This window comes from Odontesthes bonariensis, chromosome 24 (genome assembly GCF_027942865.1).
Source record: "Odontesthes bonariensis isolate fOdoBon6 chromosome 24, fOdoBon6.hap1, whole genome shotgun sequence".
Classification (NCBI taxonomy): Eukaryota; Metazoa; Chordata; class Actinopteri; order Atheriniformes; family Atherinopsidae; genus Odontesthes; species Odontesthes bonariensis.
Window position 1 is genome coordinate 6,688,098 of NC_134529.1, and position 18,718 is coordinate 6,706,815.

General features: G+C 41.3%; 2 protein-coding genes across 3 annotated transcripts; one reads left to right on the forward strand and one right to left on the reverse strand.

Moving 5' to 3' along the window:
• Positions 1–1,209: 1,209 nt before the first annotated feature.
• Positions 1,210–5,504, reverse strand: fsaf1 (40S small subunit processome assembly factor 1). The gene is made up of 9 exons (XM_075458891.1): positions 5,164–5,504; positions 4,231–4,401; positions 4,044–4,144; positions 3,180–3,239; positions 2,947–3,042; positions 2,786–2,872; positions 2,657–2,694; positions 2,373–2,486; positions 1,210–2,189 (listed from the first exon to the last, which is right to left on the reverse strand). Exons 1-9 carry the CDS (start codon positions 5,240–5,242, stop codon positions 2,186–2,188), a joined length of 750 nt encoding a protein of 249 aa, XP_075315006.1. The 5' UTR covers positions 5,243–5,504; the 3' UTR covers positions 1,210–2,185.
• gnpat (glyceronephosphate O-acyltransferase) lies at positions 5,376–18,355 on the forward strand. Of its 2 annotated transcripts, XR_012768853.1 has the most exons (18): positions 5,376–5,564; positions 6,909–7,100; positions 7,997–8,173; positions 8,260–8,389; positions 8,507–8,634; positions 8,837–8,912; positions 9,046–9,197; positions 9,543–9,673; positions 10,079–10,317; positions 12,189–12,287; positions 12,470–12,643; positions 12,865–12,944; positions 13,046–13,186; positions 14,441–14,540; positions 14,632–14,725; positions 15,089–15,153; positions 15,238–15,335; positions 15,480–18,355. XR_012768853.1 is itself a non-coding variant. In XM_075458890.1 (17 exons), the coding sequence occupies exons 1-17, from the start codon at positions 5,541–5,543 to the stop codon at positions 15,279–15,281; spliced, it is 2,046 nt and encodes a 681-aa protein (XP_075315005.1). In that variant the 5' UTR covers positions 5,376–5,540; the 3' UTR covers positions 15,282–18,355. The 2 variants fall into 2 exon arrangements, 1 of the variants encoding a protein (XP_075315005.1); XM_075458890.1 differs by having other exon boundaries at positions 15,238–18,355.
• The last annotated feature ends 363 nt before the right edge of the window (positions 18,356–18,718 follow it).

Below are 18,718 nucleotides of genomic sequence, written 5' to 3' on the forward strand. Positions count from 1 at the left end.
TCTGACTCATTACAGGTGATTGCCTGCTATGAGTCAATAAAAGAGCCAGAAAATATTCCGCCGTCCTCGTGCTGATACATGAAGTTACTGGATACACACACTGGGCTCCACCTAGTGGCCAGAATGCATAATACAGCTCACTGGGCTACTAGTGACTAGGATTCAACTTTGCCGTCGCTCTGTGTTTAGACTTGGACTCAGAAGTTATGAGGCTGCGATAGAAGCTTCAGAGAGGAGGGAGAGTAAGCAGCTTTCTCTCAAATTTTTCTTTGACACATGAAGGTGGAAAGTGTCTTTAAGATGACCTGAATCCACAGAAATGTGTCTGGCCTTCGGGCTCTCAAAATTAACGAAAGTTAACTGAAATTGAACCTTTTCACACAAAATTAGCTTTTTAGGCAAGATTAACGCATGCACATAAAATTTATATAGATAGATATATATGTGTGCGTGCATATTAATTAAATTTGACAGCCCTTTTATATACATATATATATACATATATATATATATATGTATATATATATATATATATATATATGTATATGTATGGCTACTGATGGCTACTCTCTCAGGATAATGCACCATGTCACAAAGCTCATATCATCTCAAACTGGTTTCTTGAACATCACAATGAGTTCCCTGAACTCCAGTGACCTCCACAGTCACCAGATCTTAATCCAACAGAGCACCTTTGGGATGTGGTGGAGCGGGAGATTGGCATCATAGATGTGCAGCCGACAAATTTGCAGCAACTGCGTGATGCTATCATGTCAATATGAGGAATGTTTCCAACACCTTGTTGAAAGTATGCCACAAAAAATTAAGGCAGTTCTGAAGGCAAAAGGGGCCCAACCTTTTACTAGCAGGGTGTACCTGATAAAGCGGCCTGTGAGTGTATAAAGTCACAAAGAAATTAAAGAAGCCTATTTAAATTGTGCTGTTTGTAGGATATGCAAATGGCATTCTATTCGTGCAGTTGCGCTCAGCTAAAATTAGTAGTCTGGAGCAGATATAGGGACCTTTCTAATAATGTAATTTAAATATTTCATGATTATATTATTTACAGTTCATCTGGTGGCCAGGGACACAACTCTGTATTAATGTTGCTCCTTTAGCTTTTTCCACTGAATCAACAAAAATCCTGACAGTTGATTCTGGCGCCCCCAAGTGGCACCAACGTTACATTGCAGGTTTAATGAAGCCATCAGTAAATCAGGACAATAACAAATAAAAATGAGTTTATTTACATTTCCACCGGCATTCATCTGAAAATAATCTTTCAATATTTTACCAGAAACACTTCCCGCTGGCACCCAGATGGAAATCTTTCGTGTGTCGCACGAAGGCAACATTAGTGTAAAAGGAAGGATTTAGTTGAGTTTCCTCAGACCCAGAGATCAGACATCTAAGCATCTGCCGAAAGGGTATTTCTTCCCGATGTGTTTTGGACGGCCAGTTCCCACCTAAAGGCAACATTTCCATCAAGTCGCTGCTCAGCATTGACCCTCCTCCCATCTCCCAGAGAAACCTGCCTCGAGGTCGACTTTGCTGTAACCGGGAAGTTTTCATCCCTGCGAGCAAAGTGAAGCATCCATTGTGTAACTAGGGGGGGACCTTTTCTGACCCTCTGAAACTTTGAATGATTTGGGTCTAAATGTCTGCAGGCTGGGTTGATGTGAAAATGGTAAAGAGAAAATCATGACTAGAGGGAAAGAAAGTTCATACTAAGAAGATCAGATTAAGAGTTGCAGAAGTTTTGAGAGGCAGACAGTATCAGGCTGAATTAAAGGATACTCGTTTTCTTTTCCTATCATAAAACAAATATCATGAATGGCTAATTATAAAATATACTATCTGTAAATGTCTTGCTTTATCATTGTTTCACTAAATCCATCAACTTTGGTCACTTAGAAAAAAATCAAATGAATTAACTGTGGATATGATCCGTCCGTTTTGTGCATCCAAGTCCTGCAACAAAGCACATTCAGGGTCCAATTTGAGGATTTTAAAATCAGCAGTCACCAGCAGCACTGTCCCATCTTTCACCGCAGACCATCGACATATCAGGAAATCAGTTATTTTTCCTCTTCCAAACATGTTTGGCTGCAGCAAGCTGAGTAACTGAGTAACTTCTTCCTCGGGTCTGCTGATATTTTCCCTCTTGCCTTTCAGATTTAATCTCTCACCTACAAACACAAACACAGGCACACAAATTTCAAATCTGACACTTTATAGCTCCATGTTTAACCACAGCACCAGCATTTAATATATTCAGCTCGAAGGCAAAGATTCATGGATGCTCAACATCTTTTCGTCCATCTTAGAGTATCTTATTGACTGGAAACGGGGGAGCACCTGCTTTTTCTTACCTTTTGCCTTTGATTTTCTGGATTTCCTTGGAGCTCAGGACCAGCATGCCATTCTTGAAACGGCCCACATGACCCGAGGGCGCCGCTCCAGAACCAGAGGAGGACTTCTTGTCTCTGGTGGAGATAGACAAGCATTCAGAAATATTACCCACTAATAGTCTGTCTGCTTGTTTATCATAAAAAAGATAAAATATGTCATCAAATGTGATTTAAACTTTATACTGGGAATCATTCCTCCACTTATAAGATCCTGGAGGACATTTAGAGATGGCCGTCTTACCCACCTTTGAGTACTTTGCTTCTTCTTCTTCTTCTTTTTGTCCTACATAGTGATGATGAAGGTTACAGTAAGAACAAACAAAGCAACATATTTCAGAAGAAATAAGTTGGAAGGCTGAAGTTGCAGCTCTTACCAGCTGAACTTCCTCCTTTGCTTTCTGCTTCTTTTCTTTGATTTGCTGCTGAAGCACCTTGTAGTTGACATACTCCTTCTTAGGTGGCTGATTAACAAACAAAAGTCATGTGTTATTATAGGACAAAGCAGTGGGACAGAAAGGACTTGTGTTTTTCTTACTCTGGCTCCCAGCATCACTGCTCTGTCCTGCTCAAAGATACGCTGCTGCTCCTTCCTATAACCTGTGATTCCAAACCGATGGACCTCCAGACGAGCCTGAAGCCAACATGCACAAACACAGCAGAGACCGAGGATATCACTGAGGTTAAGAGTGTGCAATAGCTGATGTAAAAACAGAGTACCGAAAAGTGAGATAACGATAATATCAGGTAGATTGTGATGAAAAAGATCACCTTTTCCAAACTGAGTTCCTCTTTCTGGTCGCTTTGCTTCTTCTCAGATATCTGAGGGGCCTTTAAAGTAACGGGTGCAGACACCGAAAGACAAAGGAGAGAGAAGAGAAGAAAAGGGACAAAGATCAGCGGTGACATGTGGTAAATAAGGCAAAACAGGAGGTTGGAGAGAGGTCAGAGCAAAGCATGTCACCTGACCAACAAGTTCCCAAGACGAGAAAGACATGAAGACGATGCAGAAACCTGTTTCATGTAGAGGGGATAACAAAGATACATCATACTATATGATCTAGCTTGTGTTTATTTCTGGTGTAAATGTGTGCAGCTAGTTCTGCAAATGGATAAAAACCCTTCCATCCATACACTGCGCCTTGGAGACGGTTGGGTTTGCAGTGAACCTTTAGGCCAAGATAACCAAAGAAAAATGCTGGTGCAGAGTGTGTGGAGGTTACTGAACTCACTAAAGTTCATCCTCTTCTGGCTGCTTTAGCTCCTAATTACCCTTTTTTTTTCATAATTCATATCAGTTCTATCCCTGTTCATTCCCTTTCAAATACAGAGGCTATAGAACTCATGTGCCACATTCAAATGCAAGAAAATCAGCTAAATACGCAGCCCCAGCATAATGGCTGAAAAAAAAAAAAAAAAAAAAAAAAAGCTCAGATCTGATTTGAAATTCTGGGATTTTCCTTGTGCAAACATCACACAACATGCCCCCAACCCAAACAACGCAGGCATCACTTTGCAGAATTTTATCAGACACATAAAAACAGCCTGAACAGTTGAAAGTTTTGAAGTTTTTCACCTGCAGTTTTAGAAACCAACAACAGAAAGCAGTAATAAGCTAAAGAAGCGTAGACTTACGGGCATTTTGTTGGGGGCCGGAGTCTGCTTGGTTTTTAGTTTCTTTGTGGGGTCCTGAAATGTAACCACCTCCACCTGGCTCGTTTGCTGGATGGTTGGACCTTAGTAAGACACGATGAATCAAAGAGAGTGACTGGAGAGCGACACATAGGGCGCTTATGTCATACATCTTTATGGCGCTCATTACCTGTTTGCTCAGTCTTTAACTGTTGCTGTTGATGTTCAGTTCCAGCATCTTCTCCTCTGTAGTCGTCACTGTTACTGCAGATATCTTTCACTATAGGGAGCTCCTCTTCTTCCTCTTCCTCACATCTTTTTCGCTTTTTCTTCTTCTGCGGCTTCTTTTTTGGTGCCGATTCTGCATGAAATGAATCAAACTGAATCCCTGGCAGGATGAGCAGCTATGTGCTCATTGAACCAATTCTCTGGTGGGGTTATGACAACACAAGCTGATACCCAGCATGAACTACTAGATGCCAAAATATTCCTACTTACAGCTAACGTTCATTTTTAATAGATGCACCAAGTTAAAAGTAATACACTTTAAATACATCATGCAACTCATGCTGCCTTCATATTTGTACATTAAGCTTTTCTTGAAGCAGTTTTAGAAGTATGTGGATTGATGTTTAAAGTATCTAAAGTAAAGTAGATCAAACAGGCTGTAAAAAAATGATAAACAGCTTTCAGTATGAAAAACTGAACATTAAAATCTTCTTTGACGAGGGCATTATCATATAATTACGTTAACAAAATGAATTTATGGTGTAAGTACACCTAATTAAAAGACAACACTGTGTTTATGCATAATACATATCTACTGATATGCTGCAGGAGAAATAAGGTTTATATATTTAAAATAGCAGGTTTGATAAAGATAAGCTAAACTTTCCACAGTGGAAACCAAATATTTGATGGTATTACTTCTCCTCATCACGCTTACACATTAGCTGATCAACATGTTTTGTAATAAGGTGTTAAGAGAGTTAAAGAGTTAAAGTTTTGTTCGGTGCCTGGACATTCGTATTAAACTAAATAATAAGAAGACAGATGCAATTTCAGACACAACACCAGCCTTACATAGTGGCTAGCAAAGCTAACATTAGCTAGCTACGCTTACCAAAGTCATAAAGCTTGTCCAGAACATGTTCAAGAAACGAGCAATCCTCGTCATCCCTTCCGTTTGTCTCCGAGCTCATTTTAAACGAACAAAACAAGCAGGCTTAGAAATAAATGATGGATTTTCGTTGACAACTTGTCCGTATGAATGTCAACAGACTGGAAACGCACATGGAACAACACGATTCGACCGGGTTGGTCCTTTCCGGCCACCGTAGGGTTGGGGTTAAAAATGCTGCGGAAACGTCAGTTCACACGCCCGTGGGAAGTTCTCCAGGTGCTGTTTTAACCAGGAGATATAAAGTTTAACACACAAAAAAGCAGGTCCGCGGAGATATTCGTGTGCATATAACTTCACTGGATGCAGTGTGACACAGAATGGCGTCCAAAGCTGTTTACTTGGTACGTAAACTGTGTCCACTAAGCTAAGCTAGCTGTGCTCCCTACTGTCTCTCCGCCCTCTGTTAAACATTTGACTTTTCATTCAAACGGATGCATGTTTGATTCGTAACGTACATATTCAGACAAAAATAGTTTATTCAGACAAAAATACGTGTACGTGTATGAGATCTGGTGGTTTTATGTCGTTGGGTATCTGCACCAATACACAAGTTTTTCGGTAGATCTATATTGCTTATAGCGAAGTAGTTTTTTAAGTTGAACTAATTTCCTGCATCTGAAGGTCTAACCCTGAAGCTGCAGGTGTCTGCTAAATTTTTGCTCATTCTCATTGTGGTGGAGAATATTTACTTTGCTTTGCAACTTGAAATTGGAAGAACTGCTTCCTTTTACTTCATTATGTAAATGGGAAAGTTAACCTGCCTCCCAATGTTACATAGATTGTATACTTACTAGTTTTGCGTGAAGCCCTGCGTGAGAAGTAATTAAGATACCCAGGTAATAGTTGTATGTAAAGATGACTCTGGAATGAAACGGTGACTACTTAAAATTTGCAAAGCATCACTTTCAGGCTTCCCCTGCTTGTTTTGACCCAACTGGGAGCCTTTATTGGACAAAGATCCTCATGAAATGTACCAAAGTGACCAGAGCCTTGTAGCAGGCATCAGTGTCCACTGGTAAAATGATTGGTTGTCGGGCCGTAAAATCCCTTAAATCCCAAACTTGCTCAGTAATTTTGCCAAAAGTTACTAATGTCTGTAAAGATTGGGGATATTTGAGTTTCCACCATTAAAAATAAATCACCTGCTCTAGATTTAAACCCACATTGCTTTCCAGCATTCGTTAAGACACGTTAAGATGTTCCAGTTCCGTATCACATTCACACACCCAGTTATTAGCATCTTCCTCTACTTTAACTCACTTCAAAGGGAATATTGTACATTTGGCCTCACTGTAGTTACTTGTGAGCTTTTTTGACGATCAAAGCTACTTCTACAGGACACAATTAACAGGTATTGTTATGAAATTTAACTCGACAACCATACAAGCAGCAGTTAAGATTAGTTAAGACTGCTTAATGCTTCTGTGCTGCTTTGTTAAGAATTATAGACCTCCTGAAGATCTTGTCGAGTATTTTTATTCATCAAAACTACTTCCTGGAGTTGCTTCTGTCTCTTTTCTTGTTTAAGTGCTGAAGTATAACCTGCCGGGGCTACGCTCTGTGAATCTGTAATAAATGTAGACATGCTGCATTTGCTTGGAACCACAAATGTTGTCAATATTAAAGGTTCATTGGAAAAAACAAACGTAAAGCATTCTTCTAATAATACATTTTCCTTTTAATAGCATAGAGATCCCATGTTAAAGAAGAGAGATGACTTTGAGGACATTCTGGAGGAGAGGAGGAGCTCCAGCGACCTGAGATACGCCCTCAGATGCTACACACCTGTTCTGTACAAAGAACTGAGTCCCTGCTCAGCCAGCGAGTTGAAAAGCATGGTGCTGCAGTCTGATCAGCTGCAGTATGTCATCAGTCAGGTGACGATCTTCCTGGTTTCATCTACTGGATGTTTCTTTGGGCTTATATGTGGCCACAAGGTTACACTCAGATGTTTACAAGTTATTTAGATAAGAACAATTCTGTACAATCCTTGTAATGACCTAGCCTGGGAATTGCCATGCTGCTTTGCGCGCGATTTCATTCACACTGCAAAGGCAGCCTGGAAACCACCGCCCTCATTTTTGCCTGAGTTAGGGAACCAATCACAGAACGGGGGGGCAGCAAGACGATGACGACATCTATGCGCGACACCGAAGCTTGTAGAGTGTTAATCCAACATGGCAGCAGACACAACGTTACCGTTCGATGCAGCCTTAGAAAGTGTCTTAAGTAGCTTAGAATGCAAGTTTACTTTTAAAAAAGAGTAACGTTTGGCGTTGAAAGATTTCATTGCCAAGAAGAATGTATTTCCTCGTCGAATTTCTGTCGCTCTACATACGTCATCTGGTATAAGTGATACAATTGGCTATGAATCGCGCGCAAAGCAGCATGGGAAGAACCAGACGCCATTTGATAGACATTCGTAGCGCCCAATAAACGGCTCTAGGCATTCGTAAACCACGCCTCAAATACGAGAAAATGCACACCTAGTTCCCAGACCACCATCTCATCGAGATGTGGACGCGTCAGCCAGGCTAGTAATGAGCAGGATTTCTTCTGAAATGCAGTTTGGAAGCTTTTACAAATACTCAGCTGACAAAATTATCTTTCCTGTGAGTTTACAGTCTGATCAGTTGGTGCTTTGTTCTTGTTGTCAGACATCAAATGCATTTACCAGATTTAAAAAAAAAAAAAAAAAAAAAAAAGCTTTAAAATTATATTTTTAACAAGATATTTTTATTGTCTGCTGGACATCTTATTTTAAAATGTCTAGGTTTCCAAAGAGATGGGCATGACTGCAGATAATGTCCAAACGGAGGCGTCGGCCATCTTGGATGAGATGGCTCACCGCATGCAGCTCAGCACAGTCCGCTTTTTTGCCTACATGCTCTGCAAAATCTTTAAAACTTTGTTCAGGAGTATCTGCGTCAATGAAGAAGGCATCCAGAGAGTGAGTTTACAGACTGGGCTGACTGTAACACAAGCACACACACACCCAAAAAGAAAGACGTATCTAACTTGTGTCTGCATTGTTAGCTCCAGCAGGCCATTCACGAGCACCCGGTGGTTCTCTTACCGAGTCACCGCAGCTACATGGACTTCCTGCTGATGTCATACATCTTTTACACCTACGACTTGGCTCTGCCTGTTATTGCTGCCGGCATGGGTAAGCAAAAAGGAAACGAGACTAACTACCAGTTCATTAGGAACAAAAGTAAAAGCTGATACTGATCAGTTTAGTCCGAGAGACATTCTTTCACTCACAGCCAGTGTTTCCCTGCAGATTTCATGGCGATGAAAGTTGTGGGGGAGATGCTGCGAATGTCTGGAGCTTTCTTCATTCGAAGGTCGTTCGGCGGGGACAAACTGTACTGGGCTGTTTTCTCTGAGTACGTCAAGACCATGCTGAAGGTAAAACATGCGGCGATATATACTGGTGTTAACAATAGTCTTATCGAAATACTGAAATGGTGACAATACACTTCCAGTCCCAGTACAAATTGTTTTATTCATTCAATTACCAAATAACAAAGGAATGGCAATACAACCCCCACCTCTCCAAGTTAAATATTGAAAATCGTTTTCTTCTTTTCCACTGAATTTCTCACTCCAGAATGGATTTGCACCAGTTGAATTTTTCCTAGAGGGGACTAGAAGCCGAACAGCCAAGTCTTTAACTCCCAAGTTAGGTAAGTAACAAGAGAAGGCACCAATAAATTCCCAGGTTTCTATTGAAGAAAGGGACTTATTTATAATCCAGGAACGCTTCCTGAACCCTAATGATATCTGTCTGACACTTCCTGTCTCTGGTTCCTGCTCCAGGTCTGTTAAATATAGCAATGGACCCGTTCCTTAAAGGGGAAGTGTTCGACGTTAGCCTCGTCCCAGTCAGTATCAGCTACGAACGGATCCTGGAGGAAGCGCTCTACGCCAGAGAACTGCTGGGTGTACCAAAGCCAAAAGAGTCCACTTCTGTGAGTTATTTAAGCATCCGACAAATGTATGTAGGAAAAATTAAATTTAGGGACAAAGTGGTGTCCCTAAATTAAAAGCTGTATTGATTGGAGATTGTTTGTTTTGGAGGTGCAGAGAAGCTGAGTATTTTTCAAAATATGATAAATATAAAATGCAACAAGTAGAATATGTGATTTTTATCAAAAAGATGTACACAGATTTAGTTTCAAAGTGTATTTTTAAAGCTCAAATGTCAGAGATTGTGTTATAATAGTTAAAGAAGATGCCTTGATATCTGAGTGACTGTAAATGCTAATAATGGTGGTTTCTCTCTACATAAGCTCTGGTTGTTTGTGTTTCTGCAGGGTCTGTTTAAAGCCAGAAAGGTCCTCAGTGAAGACTACGGCAGTATCCACATATACTTTGGTCAACCTGTGTCTGTCAGAAGTTTAGCTGAGGGCAGAGTTAACCGCTGCCAGTTCAACCTGATACCGAGGTGCGATAAACCAACATTAAATGAACTTGAATATACTAGAACTCTAGATTAGGAGTTCTGGGCTTCCTCGCTGAGGCTCAACATAAACATTTGCATCTTGCCTTGTTTCTTTTTCTTGGTTTTTCCCTAATTCAGCCTTTTTTTTTTTGCAAGTATTTCTAACTTTTCTTAATGCCTCTGGGCTGTTCCCTCTCCGTCATCATCTGTTCTGGATATTTATAACAATGTCTGCTGCAATTTCAGCCTTCGCCTTATTGTATAAGCTGGCATCTTATTTATGACTGCATGGGTTGAAAGCGATCATTCTTCTTCCTGAGTGGAAGGTGTCAAACCTGCCGGATCACTCCTCCATGAGCCATTTGCAGCGACTTGAAAAGGAGACTAACAGCAAGTTTAAATTTTCAGACACATCCCCAGGAGACCTGGAGAGGAAATCAGCAGCTTTGTCAACGACTCGGCCTACAAGCTCGTTCGAGCTCAAGAGGAGAACATGGTCCTGAAGCCCTGGGTCCTGCTGGCCTCCCTGCTGCTCCAGAACCAGGCTGCGGGCCAGAAACGGGGGATGCCACTGGAAGAGCTGATCGAGCAAGCTGTATGGCTCAGAGACCTCTCTCGGCAGTATGGAGCCTTCCTTCACTGGCCTGGTACAGTACCATCAGTGTTACTGTGTTCATAACAATGAAGAGTGTATGCTGCAGTGAGATGACTTACAAAAGACCTCTGTTAAACCTCAGCCGTGGGGCTGACCTGTAAGCATGCAGAGGAACACATCTGGAACAGTTAATCTTCCTGGAAATGGTGAATAATGAGTGAAAACCAGTATGCACGTCACAGACTCGGTATATTTGTTCAGTGACTAAACAGAAGTGTTTTTTATTATGTCCAAACCCGAGTCAAATGTTTGGACACGCCTCCCCATGAACACATTTACATTTATTGCAAAATTAGAGCTGAGAAAGTTCAAACTTTTTAGCTAAAAGAAAATAATAATTTCCTCAATATACCTACAGATGAGACATTGGATCAGACGGCTTTACCTGATCTCTCAGGCATTCTTTTGTCCTGGGTCTGACATGTAGCCATTTTTGATCCAGTGATTTTAAAATGTAGACGGCATCCTTGGCTTTTTATGAACACCTCACTCGAGACTTTTGGAGTTTAATGTCATGTCCACAGGCTACAGTAGAAGCCAGAGCCTTGTTCAGGGTAAGCCTGTTAAAAGGCGTCTGCCATGACAGGAAGGGCAGATGCAGAGCTTTGTTCATTGATGCTTTTGAAATGAACATAAAAGACGAGCAGGGGGTTTTCTGTTAGTGATGCATCTTATGACATTTGATGTTGCATTTTACACTGTGTGATTTCCTGGAAACAGGGAAAGGAAAAAAGAAAAAGCTTCCTGGTGAAAACTGCTGCTTGTGTGAAGTGGCATCAGTTGGTCCTTCAGTGTGTCTGTTGGGACATTAAGGACAACCTCAGAATGGGGTCATCAGATCTGGCTGTGTCCTCCTGAGTGTGTCCACATCTGTGCTTAATGCTGCCGTCTTGTTATTCGATCACCCAAGGTTGCTTTATGTGTTACCATGGTGACCAGTTAGCAGTGCTTGTGCATGCAAGGATGTGACAAAAATGAACAGATTAAGATGTGTTTTGCTCAGCAAAGTGAAATTCATTATCAATCAATCAATCTTTATTTATATAGCGCATTTCATACCACAGGTAACTCAATGAGCTTTACATAAAGACATACAGAAATACAGAAAAAATACAACACAGAAATACAGGTAAATAAAAACATCAATCAGGTAATTTTAGCTAACAGTAAGATTGGTATAACTATAACAGGTAATTTGAGTAAACTAACACACATGAATAAACTTTCCTCTAAGAGGGAGCATTTAAAAATATAGCTAATAACAGAACGCTTGATATAACGAATGATAAACATGGATAAGCTTTTCTCTAAGAGGGAGCATTTAAAAAGCCGTTCAATGGTTTATAAATTAAAGGGGACTTGGGTAAAAAACTTTCATCTGAGAGGAAATATTAAGGTTTATACAGTGATAATAGGTCTTAATAAACCATTTGAATATAACTAAGTTTTCCTCTTAGTGAAGCATTAATAAGATATGGGTAGAATGAGACAGGAAATAACACATTGGGGGAGAGGAGGACAAAAACCTCAGCACAAAGAAGCAAAAATTAGAATTAGAATTTAAACAGTTCTTGATGTTTTCATGTGCATCATAACTGCATTATATTGTGGGAAATGTATGCTGACAGCATTTAGTTCATGTGCATTTGTTATACTGACTTACTTCTTTGAACAAAAAGAAAGAAAGTGACGCAAGCTTATACATAAAAGTGCATTTATGTATGAGATTATTTAAAGTGATGGTGTTAATGCACAGTTTCAGGACCTTTTCTTTTCTAAAGCCTCTGTGGTTGCAGATCCACTCTGTTCCTCTTCTGCTCGCCCTCACTCAGACATATTCTGCCTTTTCTTTCTTTACTTCAGACCACGTTCCTCCCTCCGAGGTGGTTTCCTCCAGTCTTTCCCTTCATCGAGGGCTTGTCAGGATCTCGGAGGGAAAAGTTCAGCTCGCTTTGGAACAAGGTTTGTTCGATTTATTTATTTATTTTCCAAAAACCTAGAAAAGGAATTCCTTTCTCACTGGAATATGACCTTCATGTAGATGCCTGTATGCAGAAGTAACATTTTGCCAACTAGAAATGCCTGCTGGAACAACCCGGAGTGGCATATAAGAGGAACAAATGCAAATAAAACCTGTCTTTAAGGAGGCCAAGCCGGAGCAGGGAAGCCTCAGGGTGCCGTCACACCAGAAGAGGAGCTTTTGAGCCAGGCTGTGCTCATACTGTCCTGCACCTCCTACAGGAACCAGGGGCTTCACGTCTTCCTCCGACCGGCGCTGGTAGCCTCAGCTATCCATACCGCGTCCTGCAGCAAGAAACGTAGGACTCACACTCTTCCACTCCTCTCTGTCCATGTGATCAACACCGGGGTTGTATTTAGAACCTCTGTTTTCCCATTTTTAGAGGAATGTGTCTTAACCTGAAGAAAAAAAGGCACAAGAATGTATTTTAAGCATTTTCAAGGTATATTTCGTGCTGGGTTGGGTCTGTTTGAATCCAAAATGTTTTGACATGTTACTCTACTTGTGTGTGTTTTCCAGAGGAGGTGTTCAACAGCTTCACCTTTTTGCGGAACATGTTTTCCAATGAGTTCATCCTGTGTCCTGGAGAGGCAGTGCAAGTGGGGAGAACCTTTGTGTGCAGATGGACCTAACAAATGTTGGAGAAACTGATTAGTGCCCATTCTAACTCGTCTTATTCTGGCCGTTGTGTGAGTTGTAGGACTTTGAGGAGGCCTGTTACCTCCTGGTGAAGAGCGGAGATCTGCAGATAAACCAGCAGGAGATTCTGGTAACGGAGAGAGGACACAGGACGCTGGCCTTCCTCACCAGTATCCTGGATCCCTTTCTACAAGGATACCAGGTGAGGGACACCCACACATGCTGCCTGGTGTTTATCAGCTATGTCATATTTTGTATCCAACAGGGACAAATGAATATAATAGAGTACTTTCTGCCCATTTGCAGCAAATATTCTTGCTTTTGGGACCTAATAGCATCACGACTACTGAAGACAGTTTGTTTCAAGGATGCTGTTGGCATATGATCAGCATTAAGCTGCTTATGTCATAGATATGTGATAATCCAGATGCATCCAATGATGTGTAGTTTTATATCAGTGGTCAGTAGCCTAAACTGCTCTCTTTGATGTGTTGCAAACAAATATGACTTCTTACACACCCAACCTGAGCACCACTCTGAAGTACAACTGGAATGTCTGGAATGTTAATAAAGACGATGCAATATTTGCAAATCTCATAAATCGATGTTTTTCACAATGAAACATAGAGTGAGGCATTTTACTATTTGAAAAAAAATATGATCTCATCTTTAATTTGATGGCAGTAACTAGGCAGTCTTGGTTATTGCCTTATCTCATGGGCCAAAACTCAAGTGGAAAACTCTCCCGTGGTCAGACAAATCAAAAATTGAGGGACCATCCGGTTTGTTATCAGCACTCAGTTAAAAAAACAGGGATCTCTCATGGTGGAGGGTGGAGGCATCTGGAAAAGCTCCTCCACGGGTTTTAGAGCAACATCTGCTCCCATCCAGATGATGTCTTTTTCAGGGAAGGCCTTGCATATTTCAGCAAGACAATCCCAAACCACATCCTGCATCTACTACAACAGCATTCGAAGGCTTCGTAGTAGAAGAGTCCGGGTGCTGCACTGACCTGCCTGCAGTCCAGATGTTTCACCACCTGAAAACCTTTAAAACACAACAAAAAAGACCCGGGGACTGCTGAGCAGCTGGAATCAGACACGGATGGGACAACCTTTCTCTCCCTAAGGTCCAGCTGCTGGTCTCCTCGGGTCCCAGATGTTTACAGATGTAGTTAAAAGCAGAGGGGATGCTGCACAGTGGCAAACATGGGCCAATGTTTTTTAAACATGTTGCTGCCATCATCTTCAAGATGAGCTAATATTTTCTATGAAATGGTAAAATATCTCACTTTTAACATTTGATAGATTTTTTATGTTCTATAGTAAATAAAATACTGATTTATGAGATTTGCAAATCACTGCATTCTGTTTTTATTCACGTTTTAAACACTTTAGAGGATTTAGGGGTTCAGTTGTAAGTATTCTTAACAGAAGACGTCCTGCTGTGGTCCCAGGTGGTGTGTAGGTTCCTGTGTGAGGAGATGACGGAGGGTCTGACAGAGAAGCAGTTTGTTCCCGCGGTCCGGAAGTTCATCATCAAACATCTACTAACAGGTTTTTCTCTTTTTGCCTCTTCATTTTCTCCTGGTGTTTTACTTTTGTGTGTTTTTGATAAATGTGAGTTGTTTGTCTGCGTGTCCTCCAGGCAGACTAAGATACGCTGAGGTGTTATCGTCAGACCTTCAGAAGAACGCTCTGGCAGCTTTGCTGAGACTTGGAGCCGTACGGAAACTGAATGGGTAAGTTATTCACTTACAGTTTGCAACAACATAAGTAAACCCCCACTGCAGTGGATTCACTCAGGAATGGAGGTTAAATCTTTTTTCAAGGGACTGTTAATACAACAGCGAAGTTGCCTCGACCCTCACAACAGCACCGAGCTGCAACTCTCATGTTTCATCACTCAGCTGCAGACATTTTTACAGTTACGGATCCTCGGTCCAGCTAAAGATTACATTTAGAAAGGTTATCCCGGAAATGGGAGACGGTGTCAATACTGCCACTACTTTTACTAAAGAAATAGTCCCCTGATAAGCTGCTGTTCTGCGGAGACTTCTCCTTTGTGCTGAAAATAATCGACCGCTTCGCTGTTTTCACCCCAGAGGAAAGGAGCAGGGGTCTCTGAAGGTCGACACGGTGATGGTGAACTCACTGGAAGACACTCTGGGTACGAAACTAGCTGTCAGAAAACATTTTGTTTCAGCTCTCATCAGGCAATTGAAACAAATCTAATCTTTGTCTCTCTGTTCAGGAGGAAACCTTCCCACTCAGAAGGCTGTTGTCGCTCGCCTTTAACTCCATGACCTCGTTAGCCAAGTGTGACCGTGTCGCTCTGCTCTCCCTGAAATGGTAAAAGTAAGCCGGGTGAAGCACAAAGGCAGCCCGAAGTCACTGATGTCTGTGAGAGATGAAACATCTGGAGACACCTCCGCCACTTTTTATAGATATTTTCTATCATTTCTGTATCTCTCCTCTTTGGCTCTTTATTTTAAGATGTCTTTCTCAAACCGTTTTCACACACGAACACCGGAGATGTTCAGGAAAATGTGTGGACAAGCACATCACCGTGAGTGGCTCCCTGCTCGAGATGTTCGCTCCCAACTGGACGTACCATACGGGGGTGCAGGGGAGCGGCGGTCTCAAGCGCGCAGGAGGCAGCACGTGGTGCAGGAATGATGCCGTGTTTGCGTTACAACGTGCTGAGAATATCAAATCAGGCTCCTTATCGTGTTTGATATGAGCGCTGCTTGTATCTGTTCGTATCTATGATAGCTGGCAGCGAGTGGAAATGTTCTGGAATATCTGCTGACACGTTTGTGTCTCCCCCTCTGGTGTTCTGGAGATTTTACCAGGCTGGCTGCTCCGGAACATTTCAGGGCTCCTGTGTGAAAGCGGTGTCAGACGCTTCTCTTTAATGAAACTACATTAATCCAGATGATGAGTGAAGCCTTCAAAGCTGTGATGCTTTGGTCATTCAGCTCACTCTGAGTAGCAACCCTTTCGCTATGAGCTGCCTCGAGAGCTTCTGGATGTGCCAACGTGACTCAAAATAGTTGCCATTCTCAGTTTTAGTTGGTTGGTTCGTGTTTGTTTTTGTGATGCACATTTTAACTTTGGCTTGAATAAGCCCTTTCACCGCTCAAAGCAGAGTTTTTATCTTTTGAGTTGAGCTTGCCACAGACCCAAGTCCCTAGCTTAAGAATATCTTTCACTAGTTTGCTTAATATTATCCTCCCTGGTTTGAGTTACTACCCACCTACAGCTCTGTTGCCATGACTCCCAGCTGCTTAGTTTACACAGTGGATGTACTGTTAGGGTTCTAATGCTGGTTTATTTAAGTTGCCAAAGTCACTAAAAGTGAAGCACGACCAGCTACACCAAAAGATCATGTTTTAAGTTTTTGTTTGTCGGGAAGAATTTCTCATGTTGTCAAATTTAGAGTAGTTACTGTTGAAGAAGTTTTCTTTATAGAAGAGATTCACACTTTATACACTTTTGTAACATGGGAAGGAAAAAAGGAAAACGTCAAAATGAAACTCAGGAACAATAAATTCTGCTAAGATGTCATCAAAGTAGGCCAATTGACTTTAAGTCTCAGGATTCTTATCTTTTCGAAATCTTTTCGAAGCTAGATTAAATGAAACGCATCCATATTGGAGTATTTAATGGATACCAGTCAGCGTTGGCAGCAAATGTAATGACCGAACTGCTTCAGATGCAGAGAAAATGTCATGCTTATCTTTGGAAACGCAGCGACTCAAGACTCGCACATTTGAACCTAATGAGCAGCTGCAGTTTTAGTGTGAATGCCTTGTTTCCACATAGCTCTGTGTGTATCTACTCAAATCAACCAGAAATGTATTCATTCCTTTAGGAGTCCCTGTAATGTTTGCAAATTCCTCCAATCCCAACTTTTGTGGTGGATTTCAGAGAGACTGTGCTTTGTGTCAGGAGTTAGAAAAACTACTCACTGAGCATGTTGACGGTCAAACTTATTGTTTCCTCTTTACATTCCAAAGGCTTATTCAGGTAACATGAAAGCAGCTGTGTGACATCTGTAGTAGATCAAAATGTCTTTTAATAATGCATCACACTGCAGAGGCTGCACAGCAGGCAGGTCCACGTCCTAAATAGCACAATAATGCTTCAAGCACATATTGCTTAAAACTGGATGAAACCAATTTAGAACTGGTCTGTTGCTCATGGCTGGAGTGACGTTCTCATCTCTCTGTGAAGAAATTCACTTTCTTATGTTGAACACTGAGGATTGTGGCCCGTCTGTTCTGAGCATCGTACAGAGCTGTATGGAAATGAGGCATAAGACGGTGCTCACATGGTTTTTAGCTGCCAGCTGTCACATCCACTAATATTCCATTCTTTAATGATTAAATGCTTCAGTATTGATGAAATATTGATAAATGAAATGAGGGGAAAGTAGCTTATTTATGACTGAAGCTCCTGCTACTAACAGCAAGTGCCAAAGTTTGAATAGATTAAGATGATAACGTTACAGTGCTCAGGTGGTTTAAGTTGAACTTTGTTTCTCTATTTAAACCTGAGTGTGGTGTTAAAACTGCAAAAAGACCACATCAGTGCAGTACAAATGCACGGACCCTCAGTACAATGTCAGTCTCTGTGGCCCAAGTTTGAAGTTGCCTTGTTTAAGCCACCTTTAAGTCTTCAGAAAATAAAGAAAAGCTCCTTCCCTGCTTTCCCAAAACAAATCTCCTGCAGCTTCAGCCTGTCGTTGCTTTTGTTCTGCTTGGTTACCAGATCCTGAAACTCTTTCAGTCACATTATAAAGAAATGTTTCCTTAAACAACCACCTGCTTGCCAGAACATCATCCACAGTTCAGGGCTACTTTGTGCTATATTTGTGTTTTTGATATCTGAACTTTTGATTCATCAGTGTGTGCATTTCTGTATTTAACTCTCATATCACAGCGTGAGGCCTTTTAGTGGTGAATGTACAGGCTGGTGAAATAATAAAGCATTTTGAGGTACAACTCTCAGGCTTGGCGTGTCTGTTTGGTAGATGGACTGGGTCGTGTGTGTGTGTGTGTGTGGGGGGGGGGGTGATCGGATGATCGTATAGATTAATATTCAACCCATCCTTTCATTGTCAGTTCCCCTTTGGCTCAGATAATTGAGAGAAAAGTGAAGTGTTGACATTGTTTTAATACAATACAATGCTAAAGGGATTCGTTCCGTTTTGATTATGGCATCTTATTTTTCTATAACCAATACAACACAGTATCTGCCAATATTCTGTATATGCCAATTTGTTCTATCTTACCATCATTGCTGCTGTAACACTCCACATTTCCCCACTGTGGGACTAATAAAGGACTTTCTTATCTTATCTTAAACTGTTGTTTTTTTAATACAAACTCGGTGAAAATCTGAACCTGATGAATGCAGTTTTAACTTGGTTCCATAACCGCTCGTCTCTCTTTGTGCAGTTATTTAGTTATAGAGCATCACTTCGCAAATCAAGCTTACACATAGAATTATCGGTTTGATTGACAATTTCTCCTTCCCCCTTCACATCCAAAAAGGTCCTGAAACTGTTGCAGAGCTGTGAAGATGCACAGACTCGTTGAGATTAGCATCCATACGGCTACAAAAGAAGCCCTACCTGCCTTTATACACTGCCTTATTCCTCTAATCCAAAGATGACTCTTGAAACTATCCGTTCCTCATGCCCTTTAAGCTCCTGTATCATCCTACTA

Excerpts from the sequence above, each read along its gene's own strand:
- fsaf1 (XM_075458891.1), bottom strand. The coding sequence starts at position 5,242 with ATGAGCTCGGAGACAAACGGAAGGGATGACGAGGATTGCTCGTTTCTT. Across the intron at positions 3,043-3,179 it reads AGGAACTCAGTTTGGAAAAG|GCTCGTCTGGAGGTCCATCG; the intron begins GTGATCTTTTTC and ends TGTTGGCTTCAG. Across the intron at positions 2,695-2,785 it reads CAAAGGAGGAAGTTCAGCTG|GACAAAAAGAAGAAGAAGAA; the intron begins GTAAGAGCTGCA and ends ATCACTATGTAG.
- gnpat (XM_075458890.1), top strand. The coding sequence starts at position 5,541 with ATGGCGTCCAAAGCTGTTTACTTG. Across the intron at positions 5,565-6,908 it reads CGTCCAAAGCTGTTTACTTG|CATAGAGATCCCATGTTAAA; the intron begins GTACGTAAACTG and ends TCCTTTTAATAG. Across the intron at positions 8,174-8,259 it reads ATGAAGAAGGCATCCAGAGA|CTCCAGCAGGCCATTCACGA; the intron begins GTGAGTTTACAG and ends CTGCATTGTTAG.